The sequence below is a fragment of the Pan paniscus genome, chromosome 16 (genome assembly GCF_029289425.2).
Source record: "Pan paniscus chromosome 16, NHGRI_mPanPan1-v2.0_pri, whole genome shotgun sequence".
Classification (NCBI taxonomy): domain Eukaryota; kingdom Metazoa; phylum Chordata; class Mammalia; order Primates; family Hominidae; genus Pan; species Pan paniscus.
In genome coordinates this window covers 41982258-42006283 of record NC_073265.2, presented here as the reverse complement: position 1 = coordinate 42006283, position 24026 = coordinate 41982258, and the positions used below count along the sequence as shown (strand labels likewise).

Genomic DNA, 24026 nt, shown 5'->3' with positions numbered 1-24026 from the left:
AAATCATTAGTTCATACCAGTACCTCCACCTCCAATTGCAATATATCCTCAGAGGATTTTTCCCTGCCTTCCCCCATTCCCTATTTCTATGTCTTTTCCTGCACAGTGGGAACTCTGGTACCCAGTAATCTACCTCTCTCTCTCTCTCTTTCTCCCTCTCTGTCTCTCTCACACACACATTTACTCATTTGCTCAATCCTGTAATACATCTAAAATCATTTCAAAATTGCTTTGCCCATACCCATAAAATAAACAAACCTGCTTAAAAATGTTTTAGTTAAGATTCATTTGCAGTTCTCTCTCCCCACCCCACCTGCCATACCCACACCCCAGCATCACTTGGGAGCTTGTTAGAAATCCTATGGAATCAGAAACTCTGGCTAGAAACTCTGGCTTGTTACGTTTTAACAAGCCCTGGAAGTGATTCTAATGCATGTTACAGCTTGATAAGCACACCCCAAAATATGCAGCTTGGGTTTGTTATATGTGTATGTGTGTGTGCACTCATGCCACGTCTTATTATATAAAATAACACTTTAAACATCCTCTAAATGTAACAACCCTAAAACAAGCCCAGTACAAACTAATAGGGTTCCTGTCACAGCCTGGGTGTGGAGCTGCAGAAATTAAAACAAAAACAACAAAAACCCTCCAGTTCTTTAGTTCATCTCTTGGAGCCAGCCCGGTGGATAATAAGGAGTGGCACAAAAACCTTGTTCTTCCTCTTTCTGGGCATGAGATACACTTACTTGCCCACAGGGATGCCCTTCAGTCCCACAGCTCCCTCCCTTCCATGTTAGGCACTTGGCAGTAAATTCAGACAAGTCAAGATGAAGGAGGCCCTGTCAATTAGCGCTAAAAAGCTCACAGCCATTACTCTGATCTTTTCCTCCATTCTCACCCAACTTCCTCTTTCATCATAATCACAGAACAAAACCCTCTGCCTCCAATGAACTCCGTGGACAAACTTCACACACATCTCGCTTTTTTTTTTTTTTTTTTTTTTTTAGATGGAGTCTCGCTCTGTCGCCCAGGCTGGAGTGCAGTGGCGCGATCTTGGCTCACTGCAACCTCTGCATCCCGGGTTCAAGCGATTCTCCTGCCTCAGCCTCCCAAGTAGCTGGGACTACAGGTGTGTGCCACCACGCCCGGCTAATTTTTTGTATTTTTAGTAGAGACGGGGTTTCACTGTGTTAGCCAGGATGGTCTCGATCTCCTGACCTCATGATCCGCCCGCCTCGGCCTCCCAAAGTGCTGGGATTACAGGCGTGAGCCACCGCGCCCGGCCACATCTCGCTTTTTTTTTCCTCTGCCAGGTTGTCTATGACAATCAATGCAGCTGGGTTTTACAAGTACAATTTCACTGTGGGGAGAGAGGAGGGTTACCTGGGCCCAGTCCCACAGAAAGATCCCACAAAGCAGGCTTTCCTGGACCTGAACTCACAGGAATTATCTGGTATTCTTCTCAAAGCACAGATTCCCAGGCCACTCCTAAGATTCTGATTTAGTCAGCCTGTGTTTTTGCCAAAGTATGGAGTAATTCTCTTGAGCTTGGAAAGGTCTAAAATACTGTCCTAGGAGCAAGTGGCTCTCCAATTTATTGGGCATCCAAATTACTGGGAAGCTTGTTTAAAATATCTGCCTGTGATGGGTGCACCAAAATCTCACAAATCACCACTAAAGAACTTACTCATGTAACCAAACACCACCTGTACCTCAATAACCTATGGAACAAAAATGAAAAAAAAAATTTAGTGATTATCAAAATTACATCTGTTAATACATGCTCATTGTAAAAAAAAAAAGAGACATTACGTAAAGATACAAATAAGAATGCAAACAACATCTATAATCTCACCATTTAGGAAGAAACACAATTTATATGTTGGTATACATTCTTCTAAACTTTTTTCCATAGATATATACACAGACACACACACACACACACACACACACACACACACACTTGCTTTTTATGCAAAAATGAGATGATTCTATCTATGCAGTTCTGTCATCTGCTTGTCCTTTTTGTAAGATCGGATGAATAGTTTTCCACTGCAATAAATATACATCTACATCATCATTCTTAATGGCTATAGAATTTTCTACTATATTTATTTGTTCATTTATTCAATAAATGTTCATATATAGACCAAGCACTGAGCTAGATTCTGGGGATGTAGTCATAGGTAAGCAAGTCTTTGCACACACAAATTTACCATAATTCATTGATTAACTCCCTATAGTTTTCACTACTATAAAAGGATCTATGATGAATATGTGTACTTATATTTTTGAGCACTTGCCTGAATATAGCCTTAGAATAAATTCCTAGAAGTGTTAATTACTTGATCAAAAGTAAATATATTTTAATATTGATATAAATGCAGATCATCTTTCAGAACAGTTGTTCCAATTGATGTTCCCATCAAAAGTGCCTATTACTCCTTATTCTTGTCAACATTGAGGATTAGTAAGGTTTTAAATCTTTGCCAAGCTCAGACAAAAAATTAAAATAAATGTTCTCTCTCTCTCTCTCTCATAAACTGACACAGAGTTCATATCCTTTGCCCTGGATGTTCTTTTATTTCTGGGTGATTTGTATAAAGAAATTATTGTGTATTTTACAACTGCTTCTCAATTTTTGTCTTTGGATTTGATTTGTGGTATTTTTAAGCCATATTAAAGTTCATTTTTTTCCACGTTAAAAAATTAATTAAAAAACAAAATATCAGCTTGTGAATCTCACTCTCAGAGACAGTAGGTATAGGATGAGGTTCCAAAATGTGCATTGTGAACAAGCCGCCCCTTTGTGCTCCCAGGCGATGTTGATGTATTTGGGCCACACCTTTACTGGAGTTCACGCTTGGGACTCTCAGCCCTTGTTACTCAGAGTGCAGTCCCGGACCAGCAGCTAGACATCACCTGGGAGCTTGTTAGATGGTCAGAATCTCAGAGTCTACCCTGGCCTGCCGAATCAGAATCTTCGTCTTAACAAGATGTCCAGGTGATTTAAGTTTGAGAAGACTGATTTAGAGGAGTGGTTCTCAGCCTTGGCTAAGTATTAGAATCACCTTGGGAGCTTTCAAAAATCCCAGGCTTAGGCCTCTGCGAGACTGAATAAATCAGTATCTCTGGAGATGGATCCCAGGCACGAGTGCTTTTAAAGTTTCTCAGTGGTTCCCATTTGCAGAGAAGACTAAGAACTTCTGAGGGTCTTTCCAGTCTCTCCCACTGCAGAATGCAGGCCAGCCCTGAAGCCCAGGAGAGAGAAATGATACCCTAACCCATGGATCCAGGGCTCTATAATAGCCAGAGGTCCTACTCAAAAAGCCCAATGGCTTGGCAGTTGCCAGAAGAAAAAGAAACAAAATGGGATATCATTTCACCTTATTTATAAAGCATTCTTTGAGTCTTTCATCCCTTGAATTTGAATTTCTTCAAGACTCTTCTGCTGGAGTCATCTCATTAAGGTTTCTACCACACAGACTCTCTGGATATTTGCTGACATTATCCATAAATCTGATCCTTATCTCCTCTCTATTTAAGGCAGATATGGACCAGTCACCACCCAAACTTAGCAAGGATGGATGCAGACAGTACACCTCTGCCCTCTGGTACTCAGTGGCCCCACCTGGGCACCTAACCTTGGTAAAGGGAGGTGATTACCTACTCCCAACTAATTTCAATGTCCCACCCCAAATTAGTTTACTCTGTGCTTTCTGCTCCTCCAGCTCTGTTGCTCTAGTCTGCTCCTTACCTGTCCCTGAGCTCACTTCAGACCCAGTTATAGGAGTGGTGGCAATACCAAGGACTCAGCCAACCTTTACTGACTTCCCAGTCAGTGACATTTCAGATATATCCCCATATATTCCCCATATATATCCCCATATGTTTCTGATATAACATTTCAGAAATCTCCCCATGGTGCCATTAAACTACTGCAAAAATCACTATCCAGTAAAGGGATTAAGGCTATCTCATGGAACTTCATTCTATGCACACATTTTCAAAACTTAAAAGACTTGTGTCTCTTGCATCTCTATTTTCTATGGAGCCACATCCAACTTGCTTTCCCAACAAGGGTGCTGAGTATGCCAAGGAAATAATCCATGTTCTAGTATTACAGACTGTGTGAGAGAGATGGGTAGGTAACTAACTAATTATACTGTGGGGAAGGTGCTCTGTGGGCACAAAAGACAACAACTCTCCCTGGATGGGAGAGGGGATGGAGAAGGCTTAGCAGAAAAGAAGATGCTTGAGGTTGACCTTCATTGCACAGGGATCTTTTTGTATGGAAAAGAGAAAAGGAAGGACATTCTGGATGTAGGAGACATCTTGAGCAAAGTAGTAGGGATGTGGAGGTTCATATCTAGGAATGACTTCTGAGCAGTGTGGCAGGAATGATTGGTATTGAGTGGGCAGTAGTAGTAGGAGGTGACATGGGAAATGTGGTTGAGGTCAGGGTGTCAAGGTCCTTGAATATCATGGTAGAGTAGCCGCCAAGGGCTTTCATCTTGGGCTTTTGGGAGACCCTTGTGAAACTAATTGTATAATGCATGTCATTGGAAGAATAGCATTTACAGTTTGATTCTACAGACAACTTTCCAAAAAAGCAAACGAGGAAAACTTCACTAATTTGAAATTAATTAGAGAAAATGTCTGATGACTTAGTGAAAACTCAAGATTGTAGGTTTTTTAAAGAAATTCTGTTTTATAACTCTCAATTACTATAAATACTATAAAGTAACATATACATCTATTAATTAGAAAAATGAGGTCGATAAGCTAAGACTTACAATTCACAATAGGCATATATGAGGTAAAAATAAGCATGTAATTCATCAGATGTGCTTTTTGTTTTGACTGTTTTGTGGAATCATCATAATAACTAGAGCATCTATGTCACTCCAATTATTGGAGGCAAACTATTGAGAGTCTTTTTTAAGTGAGGGATACTGATGTAATAAAACTCCAACTGATCAGCCAATAACAGAAGTTTAGGAATTTAGAATTCTAAAATAATTTAGAAAAATCCTTTTTTAGTTTTAATTTTTAATTATGGATACATAATAGTTGTATATATTTGTGGGGTACATGTGATATTTCGATACAAGCAGACAATGTGTAATGATAAAATCAGGGTAACTAGGGTATCCATCACTTCAAGCATTTATCATTTCTTCATGTTAGGAACATCCCAATTCTACTCTTTTAGTGATTTTGAAATATACAATAAATTATAATTAACTGTAGTCGCCCTATAGTGCCACCTAACACTCGGTCTTATGCATTCTATCTAATTGTATTTTTGTACCCATTAAGCATCCCCTCTTTATCCCCCACTCCCCACTACCCTTCCCAGCCTCTGGTAACCATCATTCTACTCTCCATCTCCATGAGTTCAATTTTTTTAGATCCTACGTGTGAGTGAGAACATGCAATATTTACCTTTCTGTGCCTGGCTTATTTCACTGAACGTAATACCATCCAGTTCCAACCGTGTTGCTTCAAATGACAAGATTTCATTCTTTTTATGGCTGAATAATATGTATATATGTATATCTACCACATTTTCTTTATCCGTTCACCTGTTGATGGACACTTAGATTGATGCCACATCTTGCCTATTGTGAATAGTGCTGCAATGAACATGGCAGTGCAGATATCTCTTCATATACTGATAGAAAACTTCCAGAAAAGAGCCCTATTGCCCTTTGCTGCTGACCAAACTAGCAGGTGCAAGGCCGCAGCTTCTCCCTTCCCACCAGTTCCTTTGAAGCTGCAGTACAGGGGGAGAGCTTCATGGAGGGAAGGGTCAGGTTGATGGGTGTCTCTTCCTGTGAGTATAAAAACTGATGAGGCTGTGCTCAGGAAAGTGTGTGCACATGAGCGTGAATGACCAGCGAGAGGACGATGCCAGTATCATTGGGTACGAAATGCATTCTTTCAACGAGAATTCTCAGCTACCATTCTAGTTCAGGGTTAGCCTCTATCACAGGGAAAACAGAACAAGGGAGAGAAGACAAACCTTGTGGAGAGAAGAACTGAGATAGTCTAGAATCACACCAAAATAGCTGTTTGTGTGGTCAAAGAAAGCGAAAGCTGGTATGGTTCTCTGTTTCCCCGTAGTCTGTGCCTGCGGAGGAGCGGGAGGCATACCTCCCGATGTCCTCCAGTGCTGTCATGGGGCCCTGTGCTGGCTCAAATCCCAGCTGTACCATTTTGCTGTTGGGGTGACTTGGGCCAGTCTCTTAACCTCGCCGAGATTCAGGCTGCTTATTCGTCAACTAGAGAGAATAACAGTGTCTCCCTCACGCCCTTATTGTGAGGCCTGGTAAGGTGACTTATGAATGGGGCTTAGCTCAGGAGATGCTGTCCACCCCTCCCAGGCCCAGGCAACCTTGTCCAGGGTTCCAATCTCTCCTGGGATGCAGCTGTGGAGCTTCACCTGGAGAAGACAGGTCCATCACCATGTTTTATTCACTGACTCAGGAAGGACTCCAGGCAGCAGACTATGGGATGGCAGGATTCTGTCCTGGACAGCTCTGCTAGAGAAGCAGACTGGGGGCAGGGAGAGGCTCCAATGACTTTCCCGACCTGGCTTTGCCAAGGCCCTCTGCTCCCGCTCTTTCCTTTTCCATTGGGTGAGCTGCTTCCTTCAGCTTCTTCTCAAAGCTGATACACACAAGGAGACAACTATCCCATGCTCCCCTGCATCCTTCCTGACATGGGACTACTCCAGTCCCTTTCCCAGGCCAGCATGGGTGTGCTGTCTGCTATGCTGCCAGAACTCCCTTTGACTCAACTTCCATCCAGCCCACTTTCCTGGAAGGCCAAACTGCAGTCCTTTCAGCCACATCAAGACGGATCTGGCTGACAACTGGCCTGCTGCTTGGCTGACCAACTGCTGCTGTTCTGTTCACCTTGGGTGCAAGTTGTCTGAGCTCCACTTCACCCGTTCCCTCAGCTCTTGCCCCCATTTCACCATCCTGGGGAAAGTTTCCATGATGTGTTCACTGGTGCTGCCCTCTGCTTCCAGGGTCCAGTGAAGCTGGAGGCCCAAGTCCCCTACTAACCAGCCCACAGGCAAGCTGCCTAACTTCTCTGACAGGGTTTCACCTACAAAAAAAAAAAAGGAAGAATACCTATTTCTACCTCACCTGAGTTTTGTGGGGATCACATGATAAGGTTTTATGGAGGTGTTTTAAGCACTGTAAAGCAAGACACAAGGGTGAGTTACGGTGATTATTCCCCACTGGGAATGTCTGCTCTCTGCATGTTCTTATTAGGCTTTCCATGTGTGTGACCAAAAGAGTTTCCACAGTTGCTCTGGCTACTCACAGAGACACAGCAAACACAGCTCATGTCCAGTAGGTTGTTTGGGCTCCACCTCCCTCTGCTGGCCATCAGTTTCCAGACAATCTGTGCAGGACTTTGCTTCCCATGCAAAGGATTTCCTTGGCCGTATCAGTTAGAGCTCACTGGTGTTGCTTTTCAAATGGCACACTGGCCTGTGCCCTCTGAATTTGCCACTTAAGAGCTCCTTTATCACCCAAACAACTGGGGACACAGCTTATAAAAATATACACCGCACAGTAAGATCATTCAAGGCAAGGCAGATAACATTCTGACCTAGGACTCCTTGAGTCTGAGCTCTAATCCTGATGGTCTCCGTCAATCCAATGGCTCTTTAATCTCCACAGTGTAGGTACTGGCCTGGAATACAGGCTCAGGAACAGTCCTGCCATGTTTGCTTGCATAGTTTCCCCTTCATTTGTCTCTCCCTACCCCCACTGCGTTTTACTGAAATCTGTTCATTTGTGTGCTCGCTCATCCACATATATTGTCTCTAAGAGTTTACTTTGAAAAACAGCTTCAGCTGACAAGAGACGGTCTTCAGGGCTCAATGCACATGAACAGCCAACTACCTCTTGTCCTTTGCCACAGCCCAGAAAAGGGTCTCTCTCAGTGGCAGGTAGGGGTGAGAGCAGAGGGCTCACCCTGTGTGCATGGCTGGCTGCCGCTGCTCTTACAACTTGATAGAGATGTAATTCACATACCATAGAATTCAACCCATTTAAAATCATCCAGTTAGTCACAGAGCTTTGCAACCACAGTCAATTTTAGAACATTTTCATCATCTCCCCAAAAAAGAAGAACCATACCTATTAGTCACTCCCATTTCCCACCACCACCCCTTCAGCCATAAGTAACCACCAGTCTGCTTTCTATCCCTGTGGATTTTCATATTCTGGCCTATATGCTTTTTGATATTTTTGTTCCCTACCCCTGAAGCCCCAAGCTCTCCTGAGCAGGGTTTGCAGGGATGCCATGGCCAAGCCCATCAGGAATCTGGGTAGCAGCCCTGGGCTGGCTCTTGAGAACTTCAGGATGTGTCTTGCCTTACCAGTGCACCCCCATCTGACCCAGAGGCATTGGAGCAGCGAAGGGGCTGAGGGCCGCCTGGACGTTTCTCTTCTAAATCCAGGCAAGACACCCCTTGCGTGACTCGGACGTCACAGACTTACCTGTGTGAGAACACTTGGCCCTGCAGGCTACTGAGGGGTTGCAGTTTTCAGCATCTACATCAGCCTTTAGGGTGAAGATGCTGCATCTCCAGCAGGCCCTTATGACAATGCCAATCTGTCCTTAGATGTCAAGGCAGTTTCATGGTGTCCTGGACATCTCAGCCTTTCCCGTTTACTGCTCTCTAGTCCACTTTCTCTGCGATGATGTTAGGACAACATATTCTAGGGCAGCTATTTCGAGGGAGAAAATATTTGTCTAGAGTCTAAGGACTCACAGAGAGCAAGCCACATATGAGTGGATAAGCTGCCGGCACACAGCTCAAGCCCAGTTCTGTGGCCACTGATAGATGTGTGATCTTGACCCAAGTCCTTCACCTTCTTTGAGCTTAGTGTCCCCAGCTGCAAAATGGAATACGATGGCTTCTCTCACCTTACAAAATGGTACTAAGAATTAGTCAGACAATATATTTGCTATGGTTTGAATGTGTCCCCCAAATTTCATGTGTTGGAAATGTAATCCCCAAATTCATAATGTTGATGGTATTTGCAGATGCATATCCAAGGAGCTGGGCCAGAGCTTGTGTCTTCAAGAGTCCAGGCTCATTTAAGAAGCTGTATCATAAGTTCATTTGGCTTTATTAATGCCTCCCAGGCCAATATATGTGTGCCCACATATTCCCAGACAAATTCTTGGCAGACTTTTGCATAATTCAATCAGCACTTTATAAGTTCTAAAGTCCTTTCTATCATTAAGTCAGGAAAATGGATATAAGTTAGTATACAAATGCTTGAGTGACAACTGATCCTAAGATGTTACTATGTACTGTGTTTTAGAAAGTGTGTTCTAAGACAGGGCTTCTTAAACTCTAGGTAGTGAAGGACTAGCTTGTTGGTTTGTTTCTAACTTCCATCTGTCCTGAATGAATAATTTTGATAATACAATAAAAAATATATTACTAGAGAAATAATCACACATTTGAATGTTGCAGCAATGTCAAACTGCCATAAACATTTCTAATTTCTTATTCTCAATATTTTGTACTGACCTCGTTGCAGGTCAGTAGTGGTTCACAGACCAGCACAGGTCTGCCAACCACACTCTGAGAAACTGTTCTAAGGATCACCATTCCTAAGGGAAATTCCCTGAATAAAGAGTTCTTTGATCAAATAAGTTTGGGAGAGCCTGTAAGCTAGAAAGTGTTGATGCTCAGTAACATATTAAAGCTCTGAAAAGTCCTGCATTAAAGAAGTTTGGTTAATCATTAATTAATTCAGCATTTCCCAAACCAACTTGACCTCACAACTCATTGTTCACAAAATACCTTTCAACCTCCTGCAAAGTTACATTTCTTGAAACCCACTTGGCTCTGCCTTGCCTACTATAGGCAAAGCAGTCCCCAGGCATGCCTGAACTAGAAGTCTCTGTCCTTTGCCCACACCCTCGTGCTCTGTTTTTTTTTTTCTTCATAATCTTTTATTCCCGTGGCACACAAAGTCATGCTCTGACTTTTACCATCTTTCATGCCTACTTCTACCTCCTCCATGGTACTCACTTTGGGTGACCTCACCCATAAACCTCAAAGTCACTTGTCTGATATACTTTGCCAGTGCATCCTATAGAGCTGTCTGCTTGCCCACCCTCATGGAGGTGACTCCTAACAGATCTTCATCATTAGTACTACCTTTCACCAACAATGGCCATCTCCTTCCACTTAATCCAGTTGACTGACAAGTATTTCTCTATTTTTAATGGAAACTGTACCCCTACATAAAAATATTACATTCACATAAAACATGTGTGTTGCTCTTCCCTAAGCAGCACTACTTCTTGTCATACTCCTTTTTCATTCTCTCTCTCTCTCTCTATCTTGCACATTCCTGTCGACTCTCATAACCTCCAATTGGGGGTTTCCTACCTTACAATGGGTAATCTCTACTCTGAAACCAATTCCGTGGAAATTTCAGCTCTCACAGCTATAGTCTGGTAAAAGCTTCTAGAAGTATGACTTGTTTCTGTGGGTTGCTCCACTTAGCCTCCCCTGGTCATCGGTGACTCTCAGTAAGCTTTAGTCTACTCTCCATTTTACTGATATCTCTGCTTTCTTTTTCAGCACCTCCAGCTTTGGCAGCATTTCCTCCAGATCTAATCACATCCACTTATTCGCAGACATACCCCTGCCCCATACCCACGTGGATACTGATCTGCCCTTACAACCAGGCCCTAGGCCAGGGCGTCCTGGAGATACAGAGCAAGTCAGCCAGGGTCCCTGCTCCAAGAGAATCTCACTTCCCAGGTTCTGGTATTGTAACGTCTACAGTGCTTGAGGTCCCAGGGCAGGAACTTCCAAACTGCATTTCCCCAACATTAATATTGTATAAGACATTAATCGACAGTCTCCACCAAAAAGCGTTCTGGGGTCAAACAAATTTGAGAAACAGAATTAGCTGTGCTTACATATGTTATGAATCTTGAGGAAGAGGCAATATATAATAGATTTTTTTAAATGTCCTTAATCTGCAAACCATCTTTTCAAGGAACCCCTGTTTGAGAGAGTATCATTCTTCTGATGCCATTTGGGAAATGCTGGCTCAGGGGTAGCTTCAGCAGACAGTCCTGCCAAATGCCAAGGACCAGACTGAAGTCATTCAAACATACAATCTGGCTAGATGGAAGATGAATATCTCTTTCTGATTTCCCTTAGCTCTGCCTTTTGAATGATAAATAAGTCAAGTCTGTACCCAGTGCTCAGTTATTTACTTTCCCATGAGTGAGTGTTCTGTGTAATTTACCATCTAGAGACCTAATGACTTCCAAGTCTATATTTCTAGCCCAGATGTCTCCCCTGAACTCCAGATCCCATACATCCTGCTGTCTGCTGTACAACCACCTAATGGAGATCTTTAACAGAATGTCCAGCAAACACATCCAATGCAATTTGTTCCATAGAGAAGTGGTTACTATCCTCATAAAACTCATTTCTCCAACTGCATTTCCTAATGGCCCCATTACTATCATCCAACCAGAAACCTGGCAGATGTTCCAGACTACACCTTCTTAGCCAAGTAGTCAAGAAGTCTTCTTGATTTGACCGCCCAAGAAGTTCTTCTCCGATTCTGCCATTGTCTAATTTTGGGTCCTCATTACAGTGGTTTTCTTTTCTTTTTCTGAAATGGAATCTTGCTCTCTCGCCCAGGCTGTGGTATAGTGTTGCAATATCAGCTGACTACAACTTCTGCATCCTGGGTTCAAGCAATTCTCCTGCCTCAGCCTCCCAAGTAGCTGGGATTACAGGCACCTGCCACCATGCCCTGCTAATTTTTGTATGTTTAGTAGAGACAGGGTTTCACCATGTTGGCCAGGTTGGTCTCGAACTCCTGACCTCAAGTAATCTGCCTGCTTCGGCCTCCCAAACTGCTGGGATTACAGGCATGAGAAACTGTGCCTGGCCCTACGGTGGTTTTCTGACTTGTATTTTAGGTACAGTTCTCTGCAAAGCAGATTCTGAGTTTCTGAGATGTGCATTCAGAAAGGTTTTCGGAGCATGTTATGGCAAATAATCCCCCTGGGGGTGGTGAAGGAAGTAAGACTGGACAGAAGGAGGAGTTGAACAACAATGTAGGTGCAAAAATAGCCTCATCCAATTATATGGAGTGCTCTTGAACCGGATGACTCTTTAGAGTTGTCTCACTTGATGCAAGGGATTGGGGTGAGGGTCCTTAAACCAACACATTTCCACTCTCCTAGACCACCACCTTTCATACCCCCATCTCCTACAGCCCCCCACCCACCCCCACTAGATATGGGCAAACCCCCACCCCACCCCAGAGTGGCATAACCTTTGGCCAAGGGCAATTCCAAGAATGGACCTCACCTGAGAGCCACCTGTCACCAACCCTTCCAGCAGCTGGAGGAACAAGTGCCACAGTCCTGAAGGGGGATCTGGGTAGTAGACCACAGCACCCACTGTAGCATTCTTGTCCCTAATCTTGCTGCTTTCCAGTTCTCCCTCCACAACTCCACCAGAGGGGTTTTTCTAAGCCCAAATGTAATCACACTACACCCTTACTCATGCCTCCCCCTACCTCCTCCTTACCTATGAGATGATTTATATCTGAACTCTGTCTATGCACGAAGCCATCTCCCACAGCCTTTCCTTCTTGTGTGCCCTCTTGCCTCACAAATACCAATCTACTAATACTTATCAATCCTTCACAATGCTGCTCCCTCTGCAGGGAATGAGCTTTCCCACTCCTCTCACTAGAAAGCCTCCATTTATCCTTTAGGGCCCATCTGAGTGCCTTCTCTGTAATTCCTTCCTGAATATCTTCAAGCAGTAGACTCTGTACACTCTTTTTATACTCTTGTAGTTAATTGCTTATGTGCAGTTATTTACTTAAATCTGGCATCCTTAAGAGCAAAACCTGTGTTGTATTCATTTTTAAGTCAATGAATCAGCCATCTGCATCAGTATTGTATGAGGCTGTGTCTACATGGGCTGACTCAAACCAACTGGAGTTGACTTTAGTCATTTTTTTCTGGGACTTAATCTAGGTGCCCGGTGAGGGCTGTAGGCCTCTGGGAGGAAGAACTCTATTTGGAGACTCTCACCTGGCTCAGGATGTCTATAACTCGAGGCTCTGAGGGAGTTGGACATTTAATAATACTGCCCGTTAGGTTGATGCCGCCCCTCATGGTGGGCAAGAGGCATAGCAAGTGACCTACAGGACATGTTACAAAAGGCCATAAGGCCTGCCCTGCCTACAAATCTCTCTTTCATGACTGAGCCCTCCCTTCATGTCCATTCTGAAATTATCAATCTTATATTTACTAATGGTTGGACCAGTGGCCCCGTAAGTAGGGTGAATACACTCCAGAGCCTGGCAAGCAGATGCATCTCTAGAAGAGAATTCCATGTCTATTTATTTTTATTGTATCCCTTTAAAAATTTTAGTATTGTGGGCTGGGGGCAGTGGCTCACACCTCTAATGGGAGGCCAAGGTGGGCAGACTGCTTGAGCCCAGGAGCTCAAGACCAGCCTAGGCAACATGGTGAGACCCCATCTCTATAAAAAAAAAAAAAATACAAAAAAATTAGCCAGGTTGTGGCAGCACGCACCTGTAGTGCCAGCTACTCCAGAGGCTGAGGTGAGAGGATCGCTTGAGCCCAGGGAGGCAGAGGTTGCAGTGTGCCAAGATTGCACCACTGTATCCAGCCTGGGCAACAGGGTGAGATCCTGTCTCAAAAAAATGTCTTTGTATTGTGTATGTTTTATAATGTGCACAATATAGTAGTATACTAACACATGTATATGATTTATAAATAAATAATATAAGGGAATATACACTCAGAACTTTTTTTACTAAGTAGCACATTGTTTTAAAAAATTGGAGCCTTCTGGATTGGACTCTAAAGCCTTGAGGCCTCTCCAGCTTTCATCCTATGAGCTCTGCAGCTGATCTGTTGCTGAGCTAATTTGTACCAATGGCACCTGAAGTTTTACAGGAACTCTGAAGTCCAGGATCTACCCAGCTGGAAATGAAAGGGAGGGACAGGCTGAGGAGAGCACAGAGGCTGAATCTAGCCAGAGCTGGTGAACCATCAGGTAAGGAATTGAGAACCTGGAATACACAGAGGCATACAGTGAAGCAGAAGGCAGCAACAGGTAGGACAGCAATGGGAGGGATGCGCTATGGAAGAATGGCAATCCCTCCCTCCATCATGAAGCATGCCCCGTCCATCTTCCACTATGGTCATGATGAGAGTACAGCCAGCCAGATATAAAGGTGGCAGTGGCTGCTCTAGAACACCTACATAGGGGGCTAAGAGGCAGCAATCTGATTGCAGTGAGGGCATAGGAGCCTTTTCTTAAGGCTGCATTCACATATCAGAGCACTATTTTTACTTGGGTTGTATGGTTATTTGTGGATGGTTGTGAGGATTGATTGATGGTGGAGATTGGGTGGAGGGGCAGTGTGCATTGTTACCAATGCAGCCTTGATAGTCCTTTAGCAGGTGGAAACTAGTGAGCCTCATTAGGGTGGAAAGAGACTTATGGCATCTAAAATCAGGAGAGACCCTGATCTGGCGCCAAACCCTGGGGTCTGAGGGCTCCATTGGGATGATACATTAGAATAACTCCATCAGCCAAAAAGCAGCTTCATAATACAGGACCAGACATGCAAGCGCAGGGAATGGGCCCCTCAGTGGGAGACCAAGTAAGTGATGAGGGGGACTCCAAGAGCATGGCTTGCAAAAAGGAGGCACAGAGAGACCCCAGAGATGAACATGGCTAACTTGGCAGGTTTAGTCTCAATGTCGAAGAAGAGTGGTTCACACCTCCACAGTTCCCGGTTCCACTAGAAAATCAGTGGAAGACTGTTTGATGGCCAGGATAAAAAAAACTATATACTGAACTTTCTTATATACAGATTTTCCTGGAAAATAAAAAAGATCAGAAGGGAAACAAATGCAATTCCTTTCTACTATGTTTTTAGACTCTGATTAGGCTCTTAAGATTCTACTGGCAGCAGACTATAAACCCTTTGAGGGCTACAACCACTTCTTGCTGACAAGGCGTTGCATTTGTAAAGTTAGCATAAACTTTTGTGTACACTATTTCATACCACAACACGGCAAGGTAGGTATTCTTATATGCATTTTGCGGATGAAGAAATAAAGGTTCAAACTGATTAAGTTCATTTAGGCAGAAACTTCCATTCTACAGGTGAGGAATCTGAAGCCCAGATGGAGTTAACTGACTTACCCAGGACAAAGAGCAAATACTCATCAAAGGCACAACCCATGCCCAGGCCTCACAGAACTTCACCTGTATCCCATTTCTCCATTCTTCTATTACACTTTCCTCCCAGCCTCCAATGGTGCTTAAAGCAGAGGTCAGCAAACAGAAAGCAGGCCATGAGGAATGGCTAACAAATTTTATGAGCTCTGTCTTTCTACTCATGATTCTCCCCTAGACCATTTGTTCTAACATCTTCTGTGTTTCTTCACAGCATGCAAAAGGAAAGAACAAGAACATGGGAAGGATAGAGGCAACACACCCAAAAAGCCCAGGTTGGTCTTCACAGATGTCCAGCGTCGAACTCTACATGCAATATTCAAGGAAAATAAGCGTCCATCCAAAGAATTGCAAATCACCATTTCCCAGCAGCTGGGGTTGGAGCTGAGCACTGTCAGCAACTTCTTCATGAACGCAAGAAGGAGGAGTCTGGACAAGTGGCAGGACGAGGGCAGCTCCAATTCAGGCAACTCATCTTCTTCATCAAGCACTTGTACCAAAGCATGAAGGAAGAACCACAAACTAAAACCTCGGTGGAAAAGCTTTAAATTAAGAAAAATTTTTAAAAGACCAGGACCTCAAGATAGCAGGTTTATACTTAGAAATATTTGAAGAAAAAAAAGCGTTATTTATAGTCCAAAGAAACCAAAGACTTAGCTCACCTGCATTCTGACTTTGCTTGGAGACACACACTTCAGCAGGGCGGCGACTTGGCAAGACAAATGATGAGCAGGAAAACACCACTGGATCTCACACCTTCAATCCATGACCATCCTCGCTGTGCTTGGCTGTTTAGTGGTTTGGAGCATAGTGATTTTGAGCCATTGAGCGGACATCTTTTAAGATCGAACTTTCTCATCTGTTCTACCATGCCACGAAGGTGTATGGTGTCTCAGTACTACCACCACCAGTGGTTAGAGACTTAGGCAGAGCTGGTCTTCAGAAATGGTTGTTCTATAGGAGTGCAACCAACATGGTATGGGGTTGTCTGAGTTCATTGGATTAGGAGTGTGATTTTGCTCGTCTAGCCTAACGTTTGAACCTGCCAGGCCCGCAACCTAAATGCAGATTCAAACCCAGCAAAGAAAATTTGAATGACACCTAAACCAGTGCATTCTCTTTGTTTGTTAAGGAATGTTCAGATATTTTTTAAGAAATGAAACAAGAGTCCATCCATTAAAAAAATCACCTAGGTACCAAAGAACACACTTAATATTATAGTGCAGGTATTTTATTGCAATGATTTTAATAACCAAAGCTATTTTTACACAAGATACTATGAAAAGTTATACGTATGAACTGATCTAGCTGTAATACACATGCCACATAGAATCATGACTATTATTTATGACTCTTGAAGCATTTGAAATATGAGTTTTCAGAACTGGCAAGAAAGAATGTAGCTTCAGGGAAGCAATTAATATCATGGCAGAGAGGTCGATGCAGTACACATGTACATCCAGATGGCACACTCCTTTTCAGGATCCATAAATGTCACTTAAGTAGAGAGATAGACATGGTTCCATAATCTGTTCCTAGCTGAGAAAACCTAAGGATCTTTCCAGAGTAGTACCCCATTTTTACACTAGAAAACTAAATTTAACAGGGAGGGTAATTAAATTAGAAAATTGGTTCAAAGTAATGCTTTTTAGTAAAAGGTCACTAAATAAAGAACTATCCTTAGATTAATTGACTTATATTTGCTTTATGCATCTGGCACCAACAACCTCTTTTAAATACTTTACAAATACAAATAAAGTTTAAAAAAACAACATTATTATTCAAATGAGCTATTCAGTACTTATAACTATCCTAAAAAGTTATCAAACTAACTTATTGCCAATCCCAGAAATTTTATGACTTGGACGTCAACAAAACAGCAGGTGCAACTGAGAAATGGTGGAATTGGTGGAACTGTATAGAAAAAAGCCAGTGTTCTGGTGGACGACAAGACTTTTGATCTATTGGTATTAATCAATTTATGGAACTAAGAATAGCCTCCAAAGCATTCTGCCTTCTTTCTTGCTACTGCATTTAGCTGGAAATTTTATAATATAGATTTTGCTCTCTAACAGGGACAGATTAAAAACTAGACCTGAGCTTACAAATACAAAATTTTAAATTTCTATTTTTCCAAATCACTTAACCAGAGCTGTAGAAGTCAAAGTCAAAAAAAAAAAATGAAGTTGTATTAGTGGTACCCCAGTGAATCACTTGATTCCCAGAAAAATTCTCTCTGAATTCAGTTGGACTGTAACTTATCTAAGCGGATGCCCCTTATGCCATTAGGTAAAGAATTGGATACTGTAAGTTAATTACCACCCCTACTTAGAACTATGAAATTAAATGTTATCCTAATGATAAGTTGTTTTATTGAGATTCATTAAAAATGCCAAAGAACAAAACTGAACCATCTTGACACAAAACATAACTCCTTAGCATCAAATCTCAGCACCTTGTCTAGGTCTGTAACAGGCAGGCAACTAGAGAGGTAAAGCAAAACCAACAAGCCATCTATCTGTGTCTGCTTCATGTCTGCTGTCGAATGAGAAGAGGAAACCAACATATACTTCTCTTTTGATGAAATACTTCATTTGCCTTGACATGTTTTTTTTTGTTTTTAATTTCACCCACAACTCCAGCTTAAAAATTTCCCTTCTAAATATGGCACAATTATATTTCAGCTATTGAAAGAGACCATTTACATGGCCACCCTTCAAGATTTACTAAAAAATAGAATCTTGTCAATGACATAAACAAAAAGGAAAAAACTGATTAACATTTTCTCTCTCTCCAGGAATGGAGGGAGCCGGGGATACAGCTACATAATGTATTTATAATTTAGGAGGGAGGAAAGCCTTATTTATTTAAAACGTGATAATTCTAAATGCAGGGAAATTCAAGCTGTGTCTACACACAATCTTACCAAATTCAATACCCCAAGAAAAGAATAGCAGAATTCAGACAACCATGTTTTTTATTTGTTGCTACTATATATTACCCCCAAAATCAATCCAACTACATGTTACCCTTTTTTTTTTTTTTTTTTTTTTGAGAGAGTCTCACTCTGTCACCCAGGCTGGAGTGCAGTGGTGCAATCTCAGCTCACTGCAACCTGCACTTCCTGGGTTCAAGTGATTCTCCTGCCTCAGCCTCCCAAGTAGTTGGGATTACAGGCGCCACCACGCCCAGCTAATTTTTGTATTTTTAGTAGAGACAGGGTTTCACCATGTTGGCCAGGCTGGTCTTGAACTCCTGACCTCAGGTAATCCACCCGCCTCGGCCTCCCAAAGTGCTGGGATTACAAGCATGAGCCACTGCGCCTGGCTCATGTTACATTTTTGACCAATTATTTTGGTACTGTGTAGGCACAGTCTCACAGAATATTGCTTCATTTTCAGTATCCTACCATAATGGTTTTTTAAGAAACTACCCAGTTATCCTATTTGCTAACACCAAAGATAATTTTCATACCAGCATTGAATTTGCACCCATTATGCAATTTCAGGGCTTAGAGATATATTTTCTCATAAACAGATGCACAAATCAGAGCCTGAAAAGCAATTTTTTTACTCGACTGTTTGAGCATACTCACACCCTTTGCTTTTTAGAAATCGTGACGGACAAACTCAGCTTCTCACAAGCAATACACTTATTACATCATGTATGACTGATTCTTTACTTGCTCCTGAACTGGCATGTAGAAAAAAAACACAATGCTTCCATTCCTATTTAGTGTAACATTAATTTCTGGCTTGAGTTTTTTAATCTACATCCCACAGAGCAGATCATGTGCCATTTGTTCACCCATCATTTCTCAATTCTTTTGCAAAATTCACTAGAAAAAGGTATCTATCTTACTCTTTTATTTGTACGTGTTTATTCCAAAACTGCACTTAAAGTAATCCTTTTTTTTTTTTTTTTTTTTGGTAGAATGGAAGTTAGTCTGTTTCTGGCCATAAGACATTCAGGTCCTCTCATCACTGGAAGCTTTCCTGTAGAGGGCAGGGAGTTGTGACGTCTGGACACCCCAAAACCCCAGACTTCAGTAAATGTTCAGGTAAAAGAGCTCTGGATGTCAGGAATTGAGTATTCCAGTCCCTGGATGCAGCTGGAATAGACTCCAAAGACCAAAGAAAATGTGTGGGAAATCCAGAAGTCCTAAATGAACATGTCACTCACTGTGCCCCCGCAAAAAAGCGAAATTATTTTTCCAGGAAAATATAAAAGCACTACGCTACTTTTGGATTCATTCCACTCCCATTGCTACCCCAGGTGAATGACCGTGGTTGCAGGTTAAATGCAAACTTTGCTATACCAAAGAGTCCTAGGACATTTTCACATGAGCTATAAAGGCATATTCCCTAAGAAAGGTCCTCCCTTCTTTGTACATAAAGGATGAAAACTATGCATTTAGCAAACAAAGAGAAAGCACTTCTTTTTCTATCTAGTTGTTTAGGGTGCATTCAAACACCAGAGGCTGTTTTGAGACATGTTTGGCCTTCTGGGTTATTACTGTGGTGTGGTTAGCTTTACAGTACATTTGGTAACTATTTCCTAAATAGTAAGGACAAAGAAGCAGAAGGTAAGAAATAGCGACTTCCACGTGTAAAAAAAAAAAAAGAAAAAGAAAAAAAGAAAAAAAAAGTGTAAAGATCTACTATTTATAGTGTGAACCAAAGATGCTACCTCACTCAATTTCCATTGGTGATTTTAATCACATTGATGATACCAAAGAATACCAAAGATATTTTCATGCACGGTCTCAGTCTGCAGAGGGAACTCCGCCCCTTCCCTTCCCCCACCCCTCCCCCTTCCTAACTCTTCACTCAGTGTGTAAACTTGTCTTCATTCTTAATAATGATACAATAATGACAACAACAACATTAGGAAATACTACTCTTATTACTGCTAGTTCTACTTGTAAATCTCTAGGCAAACATGTTGCAAACTTTGTAAACTCCTAGGACGAGTGCCTTGCTTGAACCAAAGTGTTAAACCGCTGTTGACCTCTTTCACCTTATACTCTTTGAATACCTCAGCCTCTTAGAAAGGCCACTAATGAAAAAAAAAGGAATAATTATTCACCGTGGTGCTTTTTCCGTGCAACCATGCAATGAAACTTTCTTTGATACCAAAGGATGACTTTTTTTTCCCCCAATTTCTTGCTGATAAACCAAAGCTCCTCCTCCTTGTTCCCTCTCAAGTTCCCCCCACCTGACTTCACCTGTCCCTCCACCAGGCAGGCCGTGCATAACTTTTACCAATTCCTCCAAATACCTCATAGTAATAAAGTTTTAGGGTTATGTTGTATAGAGAGTCTATGTGATAAGGCAGAACTTACTAGTTTGTTAATTGTTAAGGTTACTTTAAAAAAAACTTTATAATTCTTATTTATTTTGTAGTTTGTATGTTTGGGATGTCCCCCCCCCCCTTTGATTTGGGGTTTATTTTCTTGGCAGAACTGCTCTATTGCTCAAGGAAGACTTAGTTTCTGGAAATATTCCCCGGGTGAGTTAAGGGTTGTGTAAAAATGCAAGAATGGAATACGAAATGATTTTCATTTTGATGGTTACTTATGAAGTTTTTGTGTTCCGTAGAAAATTTGTTTCCACAGGGTAAAAATATATATATATATATAAAAAATCTCTTTTTTGTGAAGCTGGTTCCTATTTTTCTCTATAATGTGCTGTGATTTTTTTTAATTTAATTACATTTTATATGAGCTTATTTAATCACTGCTTTAATTTATGACTGTGTAGTTTTTAAAATGTATATAGTAGAATCGAAATGGCCAAAGCTTTATGTTACAATCTTTTTGTTCTCGATGCTAAGATAAGCTGAAGGCAAGAGCTTCTCTTAACTGCAGGGTGTATTTTTAGCTTTTTCTTAGTAGGTACTTCAATGTGTGCTGTAAACACTGCCAGGTCCCCCTCAGAAACTTGTACATGCCAAAGTGAGTGTTTCAAGATAGTCCTTTTTGTCATTTAGAAAGAAGAAAGGCATTGTTCGTGTTCTTCCTTTAATTTATTAATTTTTTTTAGAAAAGATTACTTTGCAGGTAAGACCTGAAATTCCAAAGAATTTGAGACTTTTTTAATATTTCAAAGCACCGGCATTTGTGAGATACTTTGCTACTTCTTTTTTTTTTTTTTTTTTTTAACCATTCGCACGGGTATGAAAAGTAGAGTGTAAAAACTCAAAGAGACAAGCTAACTTGAATTTGGAAATCCTCTAGGTTTTCCCAAGTTTCTGAATTGCTTCAAGGCAGGGGGCAGGGCATGGAGACACAGTTCCTTTTGCAAAGCTGAGAGGAGAGTGTAATGGCCTCATGCCCTTAAGCAGAAAGTCAAGGCTGGGGAGCAGCTGACCCAGCCCCTACCCCTCTGGCCAGTCCACAGTAGACACAAAATACGATTGCTTGGCCTCAATTATCAATAGAATTTAAGAGAAAAATCAAAGTTACACATCCCTCTCCACATCAGTTTCTTGGAATCTGCTACTCATGACTGCCCCTCCTCTCCCCACGCGCCCCTACCAAAGTCACAGGAGTCATCCTCAAATGTCAGGGTCCTGGGGTGAATGTACTCCACGCCTCTCTGAGTTTGTCTCTGCTCACTCTTCATCTTCCCACTGGTTTCTTTTCTGCACTAGAGATGATCCCTGCCCTCAGCTCCCTTCATGGAGGCAGTTCAGATACTTGGCCCTACCTGTGATGAGCACACACACAGAATTCTCAACTGACAGTGGCATCCTCAGAAGAGTCGGTGCCCACTATTTTGTTTTATTTTGCTGAAAGAAGTTGCTCTCACTACACATCATAAACCCATAGATGTAAATACTTTCCCTCTCAACATACAAATTTTACCTTTCTCTTTCCCCCCCACAGGGGTGATTGTGGTGGGGAAGGAAAGAGAGGGCTTAGACTTCAGGTCAAATGTTACATTTTCTTAGGAACATTTTAATACTCATTATGTATTTTAATAGGGCAATAAATCTGCTTTGGGTTGCAGGATCACTCAGTGTTCTGTTGGAAAGCATTGACCAATGATTTGTTTTTAATACAAATGCTGTGCGATGAGTTATAGAAACCTAGGACAATGGTTGAGGGAGTCGACTCCTACATCAGCAGTGAAGCGCTGAGCGGCGTTGTATTCACAAAGTCACATCTTCTGTTTCTGTGTTAGTCTCGATTTGTTGTGGTACGTTCTGCATTTATTACATAATCATTGTGGGCTCATTTTAGATTTGCTGTCTGAACCAAGTGACAAGTATTTTTCAATACAATAAAGTTGAAAACCTTGTCTTCCACTTGCTTTGGTAGTTGTCTTCATATCTCCCTGTGCTTATTGCCCTGTCTGAATCAGCCCATCTGTCACTCACTTAGACCTATCCCTTCCCCGCTTTTTCTACTTTCACTACACTTTTGACGTTAGCTATTGTTTGAGTGTGATTCAGTTTCCCTGTTCAAGTTAGCTTGATGGTTTATTATGTAAGGAGGGTGCCTAAGACAATCATCAGGTAAAAATAAAATAAGATCAGTAGAGTAGAAAATCTTCCAAGAGCAGAGGGAGTTCTTCCTTAGCAATGAAAAAAAGACAAAAAAAAAAGGGTAAATACATAATTAAATAGTTAATTAAAACCCTAACCATGAGGGGCTTAGAAGATTTTTTGATAAAAGACAAATGTTGCTGTCATTTTCTTTGTCAATTAGAAAACAGTGGTAGTTTCTACGTTGCATCTACATTTCAGACTAAATGATTATTGTACCCAGTTATGGTTGTTTGCTAATATTTTGTCTCTCTCTCTTTCTCTCTGTCTGATGCTTCTTCTGTATTTTTGTGTGTAGCAACAAAAACGTGTAATGCATTAGGCATTATTCTGGTTTGTTTCTGAGTATCTCCTGTACTGCATTAAGGTTTCTTTCATTTATTTTAAGCTTCGCTACTGTTCTCACTTTATGCCGTGCAATATCATCTGCTGTGTTTGCTAAGCAAAAAAGAAAAAAAAAAAAAAAGCAAGTGATGATGCCATCATGCTTTTCAGTGTTAAAATGTTTCAGCATTTATGTAGTCACCAAAATGTAGTAAATAAAATGTTGGATTTTCCAGCACTTTAAATTTAGACAATCCTTGCCTTCTTTTGTTTTTATTCTACCTGAAATCCTAAGCAAGTAGCTCATCGAGTTTCTTTGGAGGAAGGGTGAAACGGAGAGGACAACACGCTTGAAAACAAAAGCCAGTGCCATGGTCAAAGAAAGATTAATGCAGGGAAATAAAGAGATGTTCTCTAGTGGAGCAAAATAATGCTTTTAAATGAAAGTGGAACATTCTATTTCTAGAGATTAGCCATTTATATTAACCTGATTGACTCTCAGAAGAAGTAAAAATTATTATTAGAGAGGATGGTCCTTAAAAGCCCTCTCCAGTAAAATAACTTGTGTGGGCAGTTGTGTGTGTCGGAAGCTGGGGGGCAGGGAAATTAAGGTCCTCTTTAATACAATGTAGTAACCGATCAAGAGGCCTGGCTCAGGAAACACGGTTTGGCTTTCCTGCTGTGCTGATTACTAATTGTGAGACCTTAGGCAAATTACTTAACTTCCCTCAGTCTGTTTCCTCATCTGTAAAATAGGCATAAGTATCTACATTATAGGGTGGTTGTGAGGATTAGACACTAGAAGTAGGTAAAGCTTAGCCCA

General features: G+C 41.7%; 1 protein-coding gene across 1 annotated transcript in view; it reads left to right on the top strand.

The window, feature by feature from the left end:
* ONECUT1 (one cut homeobox 1) overlaps positions 1–23782 on the top strand; it is a 40793-nt gene extending 17011 nt beyond the window's left edge. Inside the window, exon 2 of the mRNA XM_024925763.4 lies at positions 15543–23782. Coding sequence (XP_024781531.2) covers positions 15543–15835 — 293 coding nt within the window. The 3' untranslated portion in view covers positions 15836–23782. The remainder of the gene's footprint in view (positions 1–15542) is intronic.
* Positions 23783–24026: the final 244 nt, after the last annotated feature.